This window comes from Neovison vison, chromosome 4 (genome assembly GCF_020171115.1).
Source record: "Neovison vison isolate M4711 chromosome 4, ASM_NN_V1, whole genome shotgun sequence".
Classification (NCBI taxonomy): domain Eukaryota; kingdom Metazoa; phylum Chordata; class Mammalia; order Carnivora; family Mustelidae; genus Neogale; species Neogale vison.
The window spans coordinates 9,043,655-9,055,918 of record NC_058094.1 but is presented as its reverse complement, the minus strand read 5'-3'; the positions used below and the strand labels follow the sequence as shown (position 1 = coordinate 9,055,918).

The following is a 12,264-nucleotide window of genomic DNA, read 5'->3' as shown; positions in this document are numbered from 1 at the left end:
GAACAGACAAGAAGTGGGGTGTGTGCACGTGCGTGTGTGTGCACGTGCGTGTGCATGAGTTCCCCCGTGCTGAGGGTGCTACGGTGCTGGAGGGCATTCCAGAAGAGGAGACTGGTGCAGGGCGTCGCAAACCTGTGGCTGTAGGGGGACAGTGCAGGTGGCTTATGTGGCTGGAGAGTGGGGTGTGTGGGGATATGACAGGAGACGTACCCAGAGAGCTAGGAAGGAGCCAGGATGGGAGGGGCCTGGGGCCAGCCAGGGCCAGACTGAGGGGGCTCCTGGGGGGAGGATTTCAGGTTGGAGAGTGACAGGGCCAGATACGGGGTTGAGCAGAGCAGGTTAAGGAGTGAAGGACACTTGCACTTGTCCCAGATGTCCTTCTTCCACAGAGACACGGTGTCATTGTTTGGGGCCCATCGGGATGGGTTGGTAGGTGGGACAGCATGGCCTGGAAGTTTTGTGAAGCTCTCAAACTCCAGCCGGCCAAATTGTCTCATTTTGTGAGGGAAGGAACTGAGACCAAAAGGTTTTCTGACGAGTTCGTGGAGGGGGTTTATTGATGGATAAGCCCAACCTGGTGCTGTGGACGGAGGGGTTCTTCGAAAGCCCACACCTGCAAGGGGAGGGGTGAGGATATCGAGCCTCTACCTCGTGCTGACTTACACGGGGTTCCCATGGGTGCAAAGGCTTTGGCGGCGCAAGCAGAGAGAAACGGGGCACAGGTGCCTGGTGCATAGTCACGAGGCCTGCAAGTTACTGAGCTTGCGACAAAAATTAGTCCCTGCTCCCCTCTTTGGCCCCTCGTCTTGCATGCTGGGTTCGCAAGCAGAACACCTCAGGCTGGTGGAGAAGGCTTTGTTTTCCTTCAGCAATGAATCTGGAGACTTCCTGAAAAAACAGTCACAGTCCTGGGGTTCAAACACTCGAGATGATCAGCGAGCTGACTCATAGGAATAATGAAACCCCACTCTCTGAGGGAGGGGATTAATCGCTCAGGGCGGACCGGAAAACACAGTGCTCAGTTTCCAAGCTGTCTCTCGAGTTTCTGGTTTACTCAGACGTGCCGAGTACGTGTGCACACTACAGGTAGCGCGGGTCAGGTCAACACGGGCTCCATGTCCTACATGTCCGCACTCACTTCTTTGGCCAGGGAAGGTGGTTGAACTGGTGGATAGAGCGAAGGCTTTAGTTTGCAAGGAACGGGGCTCACCTCCCACCTCCTGGTCCACCTTGACTTCACGCTTCAGCTGTCTCCAGTCTAGGAGATGGTACCTTTCTCATAGGACCTTGAGACGACACGTTGAAACAGTCTGGCACCATGCTTGGCATAGCCTCTGATTTTACATCCTCACTGCCCTTTGCAGAAAAGCGTGCTGGGGAGTCAGCACGAATGTCCCAAGGCTCTGCATTCTCTTCTGTGAAATGGGTTAAAATCCCAACTCCCGGGTGTGTGGTGGTCATGTTCACAAAACATATGGCAGGTGCCAGGCACAGAGAAAGTGTCCTAAGAGTGGCCAGGCTTCCAGCCCCACCTTCACTGGGGAACAGCTCACTTCTTCTGGAAGTCACTTGGCAATATCTTGGGAACACAACCCAGCACCAACAAAGAAAGCAGAAAGAACCTCCTTCTCCCACTCCTTCTCTGAGTTCTTAAATCAGTGTGGCCTAGTTCATGTTCACTTTCTGGACCCTAACTTAGAACTCTTATAAGATAGACGTCTCTCCACTTGGAGTTTCTAGCTTCTCGGCCCTTGTCATATCAGAGGAAGCAAATTAGGAAAGACTGGATGTCAGAGGGACAGAAAGCTCCGAGATTCTGCAGACTCACAGGTAGCACTGGGAGGTGAGGGGTGAGGCCAGTGAGGCATCTGGGGGCAAGATGCGCGGGGGCTTCACTCTCAGGGTCACACTTGATATTTCTGAGTGAATCAGAAACCCAACAACCCAACAGTGAGGGCCTCCACAAATCCTGCATCCTGGGTGTCTCACCTCACTGTGGTCCCAGATCTGAGCAATGCCCCTGATGACCCACCAACAGGAAAGGGCCACATGAGTCAAAGGTGGTGGTACTGACCTGCTGAGATTGCCCAGTTTGGACAGAAGGGACACTGAGGCCAGCTCCAAGGAAGGATTCCCTCACGTATAAAAATAGTGATGGGCGGGGAGGATGGGTTAAATAGGTGATGGGGATTGAGGGGTGCATGTGTCGTGATGAGCCCTGGACGGTTGGTGGATTTGCTGAGTCACGATCCTGTACACCTGAGATGAATGTAACACTGGATGTTCATTAACTGGAATAAAAATAAAAACTTTAAAAAAATCATGACCATTTGCTGAGCACACATAAGGGTCTGGCATGATGATCTGTGCCTTCTGTACATCATCCTGCATTCCCATGGGATGATACTATTTATAACTTTCATGGAGGAGAAAATGGAGGCTCTAAGAAGTCCAAAGTCATTTGGGAGTAGCAGGCAGAGGGATATGAGCCAGTCTGGCCAAATCCAAAGCTTTTCCCCCTGGCTGGACTCCACCATGGCCCTCACTTAGGGCAGTGTTCCCATGGTGGCCGAGGGATGGACCCTCCTGTTTCAGGTTGTTCTCCAACCTCGTCTCCGGCCATTCTTCCTTTTGTCTACTAAGCTCTAGCTTCATAGCTGGCTTTGTCTGGCTTTTTCTTTTCCATTCCTTAAATAATCCAAACTCATTCCTGCCTCAGGACTTTTGTCCTTGTGGTTCCCTCTGCTTGGGTTCTCCTCGCCTAGCTCTTTGCCTGGGGCGTTCCCCATCATTCAGTGTCAAACGTCACCTTTCAGAGAGCTTCATCACTAACAAGTGCTGCTCTCCCGCCTCACTTTACCCATATCTGAAGTTCTTTTCTGATGCTTCTTATCCTACATCCTGCCAGCTCCTGGGGAGCAGGAAGCTTGTCTGCCATTCCCACAGCTTAGCCTTGTTTGTGGGAACCTGGCAGGTAGCAGATTCTCTGTGGGTACTGGTTAAGTGAATGAGGTCTTGTGCTGCTGCTGCAGTTAGCATACCCTGTGTGTTTTGAGGTTCCAACTACAAAGCAAGAGCCTTCTCTTTAACATCATTTCTCTGTTGATCTTTTCTAGTTAAGTGTCCTGAAGGAAGCTATTTTCAGAAGGATATTTGTATTCCCTGTCCTGTTGGATTCTACCAAGAACAGGCAGGGAGCATGGCCTGTGTCTCGTGTCCCCTGGGCAGAACGACCATTTCTCCTGGAGCTTTCAGCCACATGCACTGTAAGTTCTGCAGGGTTCTAGTGTGAAAGAGAAACCTTACAATGCAACGGGGACACAGCAGAGTGGCTCAACCTTGGTGCTATTGAAATTTTAGGACAGAACATTCCTTTTGGGGACTGCCCCATGCATGGCAGGATGTTTATTTAGGGACATCACTGACTCTTACTTATTACATGTCGGTAGGACACCCTCCCCTCCAGTTGCAACACTCAAACATGTCTGGGGACATTGCTGAATGTCTCTTGGGTGGGGCACATAGTTGCCCATGCTGGAGAACCATTGCATAGAGAGCACAGTAATCAAAGGGGCCCCACCTCTGAATGCCACACTCCTCTGCCAGGATCTAGGCCAGACATTTTATTAAATGTTATTTTATTAAATGCTACCAAACCCTCTTTTGGGTAAATATTATTAGCCTAACCTTTACAGATAAGAAGGCAAAGACTCAGAGAAGTAATTTAACCAAAGTCATTCAACTAATAGGTAACATAGCTGGTCTTTGTTTGATCTTGGCATTGTCTGATTCTGAAACTTCTGATTTTTGTAAGTCATCCTTATCAGATTAAGAAATGTAAGACATTTTCCACCCACAGTCATTACAAGTATGTAGCTCATGTTCCCTTTCTGGCCCTATAAATTTCTCAGGACCGAGTGTACATGTGGCCTTCCCATAGGTCATGTGATTTCACTTGGCCTACTTACTTGAGAGTCACCTGGGTATTGCTGGGTTTTTCCTACCAAGGACCCACAGCCTGCCTCATTGTGAGCATCCTTCCATGTTAGCCTGAAATTATGCTAACATGAAGCAAACCATCAAAGATTTAAATCTGAATAGATTTTAGAATTTTAAAATAATTCACCCAAAGAGATCAAGTCACCTTCTCTCGTTAGTTTCCTGACCAGAAATAATGCAGAGCGAGAGAGAGAGAAAACATGAGCAGGGGGAGTGGCAGCCAAGGAGTCCCTCAGAGTCACAAGCAGACTCTGCACCTAGCCAGATGGCAGGGCTTGATCCCAGGATCCTGAGATCATAACCTGAGCTGAAGTCAGACACTTAACCTACTAAACCACCCAGGCACCCCCCAAAGGAATATTTTCTTAAAAAGGGATCAATGCAATGTACGGATCCTTGTTTATGAGGTAGCAGTGGGTGGGGGCTGTAGAAATGGCAGGGACGAGAGGAGGATCCTGAGGTTTTGCACCAGCCGGACCCAGGTTGTTCCCCCCTCCTTCCTGCTGGCACTGAGACGAGGCCTCCCTTGTTCCTTCTCTGAGTGTCAGATTCCTTATCTGTTAGATGGGGCCCATGATACCTCACTCATAAGATGGTTATGAAGCATGTCTTAGTCAGTTCGGGCTGCTACGTACAAATTACCCTAGATTAGGTGGCTTCAACAACAAGTGTTTATTTCACATGGTCTGGGAGGCAGGAAGTCCGAGATCAGGGCACTGGTATGGTCAGGGTCTTGGTGAGGACCCTCCTCCTGGCTATAACCTCACATGGCCTTCCCTTGGTGCATACACAGAGTGAGGGATCTCCTGTGTCTTTCTCTTTTCATAAGGGCACTGATCCCATCACAGGGACCCCACCCCTATGACCTCTTCTAAACCTAAGCACCAGAGTCTTACCTCCAAATACCATCACATTGAGGGGTAAGGCTTCAACATCTGAATTTGGTGGGACATAAACCTTTAGTCCACAACAAAGTGCGGCCCGTTAAGATGTTCAAGGTGAGCCGTAAGAATCATCCCCATCCTGCTTTGGGGGTAAGCTTTGACTGCATCTCTGTGCAGAAGTGGAGGGCTGTCATATCATTCCCATTCTCCTGGGTGTCTTCCTTGAGTAACAGAATAGATTTCGGTGGGTGAGTCTCCAGGGTCAACGGTAGAGTCTGCTCTCTGGGTATGTTTGTATCTAAGAACATCTCCATGACTCATTAATATCACCATTCTGCCTGTGGTCTTGTCTGATCCGTGTTCTTAGATGGAATCATATGAAAGAGAAGCACAAGGGAGGAGGGTCTGCCAAGTTTTAAGAGATGTCAAGTGATTACAGAATTTCCTTGGTTTCTTTCGTGGTGTTAGGCTAGCTCTTAGAATTGCAATTCCTCTATATTACTGTTCTCACCCACAAATACTTTCCTCCTCTGTTTCCTAACTGTGCAAATCTACCAGATGATTTTGGAGGTTCTGTTGATAACCGGGTAGCTCTTTGTTTATTTGTTAGTTTATTGATGCTTTAATTCATATATGACATTCATGGCATGCAAAACATCCTTTTTAAAAAGTAGCCTTTGTAGTCTCTCCCCACAAAGTTGTAATTGATCATCAGTTAGTCATATGACTAATAGTCTTAAAATAGAGAAAACTAGATGTTCGCAAGTCCTGGGCTGCACGAAAGAACATTTTCTACCTACTTGCCAGCCCTGGAGAACCAAGCCAAGGTATTCTCTTTTGATATCATTAGTCAAAAATGTACCAAGCACCTTTTTTAATCTTTAACTTTTATTGAATACATGAAACAAGTAGAGATAAATTCCCTGTCCTCAGGGAGTTTAGAGTCTGGTAGGAAAAGAAGACATGTGAGTATGCAGATGAATGTGTATAATTACTAATATAATGGAGATGGTTGTTTTATGCTACTGTAGCAACGGACGCCAGGTCTGGAAGGACAAGTGGGGACTAACCATGAGCAGGTGGAGAAGAGAGACTTCGGGGCAGAGGAAATAGCTTAAGCATAGGAATAGAGTTATTTATCCATGGATTCAGCTAGTATTTATTGATTGGGTCTTTTTTTGGGGGGGAGGAGTGTTTATGGACCCAATTCCAATGTGTGTGTGTGTGGGGGGTGGTTTCCCCACACGAACATAAGCAATTTGGACTCTCAGAGATAGTACCAGATCCCACAGATTGAGGACTCAGTCCCATAAGAATGACCCCACTGCCCCCATCCTGTGCCTAGTGGAAAGCCCAGGCTACTACCTGTGTTTCTGATGGACAAGCTCCAGGCTGGGAGCTCCACCGACCCCCTCCCACTCAGGCGTCGCTCATAAGTCCAGGTTCTTATGTGTATTTCCAATCAACTGGCTCTGAAGCCCAGGTTCCCACTGCCTCCTCCTCGGGTGTGATTAATTTGCCAGAACAGTTCACAGAACTCACAGAAGTGCTTTACTCAGTAGACTGCCAGTTTATGATAACGGGGTAGATCTCAGGAACAGGCAGGTAAGACAGGCACAGGGCGTGGCATGGGGAAGAGGCCTGGAGGGTCCACGCCTCTCCAGGCACATTGCTCTCCGCATATCTCTGCATGTTCACCCACCAGGAAGCTCTCAGAACCCCATCTTCTGAGTTTTTAGGGATGTTTCATTACAAAGAAAGCTTGATTGAATCACTGGCCATTGGTGATCCGAGGTCAGGGATAGAGACTGAAAGTTTCAATGCTCTGGCCACATGTGTGGTTGTCTTGGCAACCGCATCCTTAAGAGCAGTCCCAAAGTGACCTCTACGATGTGACAGAAGACACCTTTATGGCTTTCACCACTTAGGAAATGACAGGAGCTTTCAGGGACTGGGTGCCAGAAATGAAAGCAAGCCCCAATATTTCTTATTATAAATCACAGTCTCACAATGGGGGAGCTTGTGGTATGGCAGACCTGAGCGAGACCCTGGGATCCTATAGGGAGCAAAACCAGATCAAGTTCCTGCCAGCTTGGAGCTTCTCTGGGAAGCGAGGAGGGCAGCTGTCAAACCGTTCATTCACAGGGACAAACGGAAATAAAAGCCATGCTGCAGCAATGAGGAGGGTTATGGAAGGAGGGGAGCATGTAATGGCCAGATGTGGGGGTCCCGGGGCCTCCCTGAGGAAGCAGGGGTTGCATCAGATGAAGGAGAGCTCCGGGCGCTGAGTGCCCTGTGGACTGTGGAAGCACAGGGGGCGTGTGTATAGGTAGACGGGCGCAGCCAGACCTCAGGGTTTAGTGGCCCCCCGGGGGTCCTGGACATCGTCTTTTGACCGAAGGGTGGGGACACTGATGAATCTGAAGCTGGCGAGTGTCTGGGTGAGACCTGCGACTTGCAATCCGATGTCCACAATGGGCCACCTGGGACCCCCGAGGGAAGGGGTCCCGAAAGCACATCAGTGACGGTGCACGTGTGTCTCGGTTGCAGGTGTCACTGCGTGTCAGAAGAGTGAGGAGGGCCTGTGGTGTGACCAGAACGGCCAGTACCATGCCAGCCAGAGGAGCAGGGACAGCGGGAAGGCCTTCTGCGTGGACGGCGAGGGGCGGAGGCTACTGTGGTCGGACATGGAGGCTCCTCTCTCCGACTCCCAGTGTCTGAGTACGTGCTGGGGACGACATCAGCCAGGTGGCTGGGGAAAGGGCACGGGCTCTCAGGGGACTCCTAGAAGAGGAGAAACCCATGAGCTGCATTTGTCTCTGACTTTATTTTGGAAATTTTTAATCTATGTAGGATCCGAAAGTGGGATAAACAAGTCACCTGCCACCTAGGTCCAAAAACTGTCAGCATTTTCCTCCTTGTTCTTCCTCTTTCTCTTATTTTTGATGGTTGGAGAGTAAACTTCAGACATCACGAAACATCACCCCCAAATACTCGAGGGTGTATGAGGCATGGATTCAAGAATAATTAACGAGCTGAGTTTCCCGTTCTTGTGGGCAGAGTGCCTCTAATAAGCTGGTCAGCTTTTCTCTTTTAACTGGATATTGTGGGGAGACTTGAATGCCAGTCCTGGTTCCATAACTTACTTGCTGGGTGACCAGAGCTAATCGCTCAACTTCTCTGATCCTCAGTCCCCCCAGTATTCTCCTGACCCTGAAGGGCCAACGTCATCCCACAAGGGCAACGAGCATTCGTGGAGCACCGTCCTGAGCAAGGCACAGCTGTTCAGCGACGTGACGGGCGGGGAGGCCCTGGGTGAGCCGACACTGGACCTATAATAGCAAGTGTGATGAGAGTCGTCGGGTCAGAACTAGTTCGATCTCCGTGGTGCCCTTGAGCAGCTCTGTAGTCTGAGCAAGCTATTGACCTTCAAGAGTTTATTCCTCGGTCAAATGGGGCCGTTCATGCCTGCCTTGCAGGGGAGTGGAACATGTTAGCGGTGACGTGACAGAGCGGTCGTAAGCTTGTCAGAATCATGAGAAGACTCAGTCATATTAGCCGCCTGTTTCCTCCTCTGTGACTCAAGGAACAGGCAGAGGCATGCCCAATTCTGACCTTTCCAAGTCTTTAGGGCTTTGCCCGACCATTCTGCAGCCACCTTCCTGCCCAAGGTCTGGCTGACCTTTGCACGCCTGAGCAGACGGGGCCGGCACCAGCTGCCCGTATCTTTCAGATTTCTTTCTTTTTTTCTTTCTTAAAGACTTTATTTATTTGACAGAGGGAGAGAGATCCCAAGTAGGCAGAGAGGCAGGCAGAGAGAGAGAGGAGGAAGGAGGCTCCCCACCGAGCAGAGAGCCCAATGTGGGGCCTTGATCCCAGGACCCTGATATCATGACCATGGCCAGGGCCGAAGGCAGAGGCTTAACCCACTGACCAGCCAGGTGCCTCTCTCAGATTTCTGCGTAAGGAGAGGGTCTGATGTACATGGGCCTACTATGTGCCAGGCCAGGCCCTGGGCCAGGCAGTGTGGTGAGCTTCACCGAGGCTCTGAGGGGTAGATGTTAATGTCCCCAGTCATTTAGCCAAAGAAACTGAGGCAGGAATTGTGTCCATGACTTCCCTCCCTCGCTAATCAAGTTATAACATACCTAGAATTTGAACCAGTGAGTGTCTGACCCCCAAACCCATTCTTTCCATGATAGCAATCTGCTTCTGCTTCGGGTTATCTGCTTCCTTATGAAGCACACACCTGCCCATGCACACAGACTTGTACACACTTGTAACACACACACACACATACATACACACAGCCTACGTGCTCTTGCTCTCCAGGAAACTGGCGGCAGCTAATCATATCCAGCATCTGAGAAAATCCATTTTGTAATGCTCAGAACAATCATTCCCTTCTTCGACAAAGCACTAATGCATCTCAAGGATGCATGTGTGTGTGTGTGCGCACGTGTGTGGGTGCATGTGTGTGCCCAGCTGTGTGCGTGCGCCCCCATGAATAAACTGTAAATCCAGGAAAAGTCTAATCTTCCCCCTGCACCCCATTATTCCTCTTCTTGGGCAGAAACAGCAATCAGGGGCGTTAATGATTGAAGGTGCTCTTGGCCATGGAGCTGGCGGACCCAGATGCCCTTCCCAAGTGAGGCTGAGGCCAGCCACAGTGCAGAGCAATTTGCTGAGCCCTGGCAACTCCTGGCTATTCCAGGATCATCACCTAAATGCTTGCCTTTTAACTCCTCTCCTTTCTGCTTCCCCGTGGATACCTTGGTGCCCAGAGTTTAATCTGTGCTCGGCAAAGCGTTTCAGGCTTCGCTGGGCCCTGTGCTCCTCCAGAGCAGAAAGGACAGCTTCATCTGTGGTCCCAGAAGGGCTTATGAGCGACAGGACAGCCTTGTCAACTCCAGTGACGCGTCCGCGAGGCTCCAGCTGACGAACAGCCTCCAGGTTGGACCTCACGGTCTCTGGCTTCTTATGCAAAGCTCAGAGTTTCAGATTTCCCTCTCCGGGTACTCAGGAGGATTTCCATGTTAAGAATCTGGGTCCCCATGGGATGTCAGTAGCCCCTTCTTGCAAGCCAATCAACTTGGCTTTGAGAGGAGCTTCCCCTCCGGGAGAGGGATTGCAGTCCTATTTTTCAGGCCTTTGTCCTCGAGAAAAAGCCCAGCTATAGATGTCAGCTTTATCTCCGGGTAGGGTTGGGGTGGGGGAGATTTGCCTCCTATCCACCTGCTGTGTCCAGCTTTGGGTTTCCACCCACAGGGATTACTACTGTAACCTGCCCTCGTCCTCCTGCTCCAGCGTGAGCCCCCCACCTCCCCGCAACGATTTTTCCACGATGCTTCAGAACAACTATCTACAAGGCTGTTCTGTTTATGCATTGCCCCTTCCCACTCTTCAGAGGTTCTGCACTGCTCTCAGGATAAAGTAGAACCACACGCCTCACCCTCCACTCTGGGTTCTAGCCTCCTTAGGTAATATTACCCTTTGGGGCTAGGATCGTAGCTTACTTTTTGTTCTATCCGATGGTCGTTGGTGCTTGTCAGCAGAATGAGAGAGTTGCTGTAATTATTTGGGCCTCTTTGAAATTGTTCCCTAAAGACCATCAGGGATGGAGAGTTTCCCACCACTGGAATTCCTGCAGCCAGTTTTACGGGCCCTGATAGTGAGTGAGGCAGGTGTCCTTGTGGCACGCCAAGAAACCCGGCAGCTGCTGAATTGCGGTCGTGTCCGAGCTTTTCCATGTTCTTTGGTTTAATCCTCCCAACCACAGAGTCAGGCTCTCAGAGATTGCAATGTGCACCAGGACACAGAGTCGGTGAGGGAGGGACTCGGGAGAGCTGGCGCTCATCCCCCACTGCCTGCTCCATCCCTTTGTGGCAGTCCCCCCACCCCCGTCTTCTCTGTGTCACCTATGGGTAAACCCTTAGTTTATGCCCAGACTGAGTCGTTTACTTGCTGACTTTGACTGCTGGAGATATCGTAAGCTCATCTTCCTTTAATTCCAGATCCAGTTTCCTCATTCTGCTTTTTGCGGAGCCGTGCCCAAGACTTCCTAGAGCATGTCAGGTGCCCAGAGGTCTATGCTGGGATCTTCGCAATGTTCCCAGGCTTCCTGGGGCTGTGATGATCTCGGCAGTCTTTCGTTCATTCTTCACTGCATCCATCTAATGCACGGGAAACTAGGCCTCCGTCACTCTGCCAGCTGGCGGGTGTTCTCGAATTGTCAGAGCATTGACCTTGCCTTGGAAAGAGATGGGCACCTTAATAGCTCTCATGTGGACCCTCTACGCTTTCCCAAGACGTTTGCAAATACCCACTGAGTCAAAATGCAGCCTGTGGGAAATTGTACCCCTAGACTGTAGAAATCTGCCAGCTAATGCAATATTCTACAGAATTACCAGCAATTTAGTGCCTGGATTGTTTCTGTTCTGTTTGGCAATGAGCTTCCTTGCAGGATGCTGTAACATGATATTCATCACCAAGGTGTCCCTTTTGCAAAAACCAGCAGATTGTCTACCTGAAGTGCTACACTGACCGCATTTTCAGCCTCTGGGAAAACTTCTGTCGGAAACTGAAAGACCTAATTTTGTTTAGTTTTCTACAAGATTGTGAGCCTCTGTCTCTACCTGTTAAACTTAAGGGACAAAGGGCTGAATATAGCTTGGGGTTTGCTGGACTGGAACCTGCAGGCTCTATAAACAAGAGAGCAAGGGGCGTGAAAATTTAAAAAATAAATATCTAAATAAATAAGAGGGAGAGAGAGGAAGAGATGAAAACAGAATCATTGGGTGTGGGCTGAGCCATGAACTTGACAACTTCAGTGATTAACATGGAAGGAATGCCTGGTGGAATTTGAATTTTTTTCTATATCAGAATTTGTGAAGGCGTAAAACATGCTATTTCTCTTGTAATAGCATCCTGTCTCCCAACTTTTTGTCAGAAGGAATAAACTTTTTTTCTGCACTAATTATAAACGTGGAAAAGAGTTTGCTTTGGGTGGTCTTGACTATATTGATGTGATAAAAAACAATCTAGCCACAAGTCTGTTTCACGGAGCAATAGTGTATGACAATGGTGCTTTTGCGTGTGCTTGTAATTCCGTCTGGAAAAAAACGAACGTTTTTTTAGTTTAGGGCTTGGTTTTGATAGTTATTCACAAACCATTGACACCGCTGGGCATTTGTTTGTTTGTTTGTTTCAAAAACGAGTGCCATTCCTTGTGAGTTGCCCACTGTACTTTTCGCTTGGTGAAGAATGAGTTCTGGGTCTTATTATAAGTCTCGAGATCTTATATTTATTTCTTCTTCTCTGTTTAGTTCCCTGAGCATGTGTCTCTGTCATTCCTACCAGAGAAGAACTCAGGCGTGTTGAT

General features: G+C 49.3%; 1 protein-coding gene across 1 annotated transcript in view; it reads left to right on the top strand.

Moving 5' to 3' along the window:
• Positions 1-12,264, top strand: part of TG (thyroglobulin) — a 244,302-nt gene that overhangs the window by 50,793 nt on the left and 181,245 nt on the right. The window contains exons 21-22 of the mRNA XM_044244917.1: positions 3,117-3,266; positions 7,434-7,604. Of these exons, the coding sequence (XP_044100852.1) occupies positions 3,117-3,266; positions 7,434-7,604 (321 nt within the window). The remainder of the gene's footprint in view (positions 1-3,116; positions 3,267-7,433; positions 7,605-12,264) is intronic.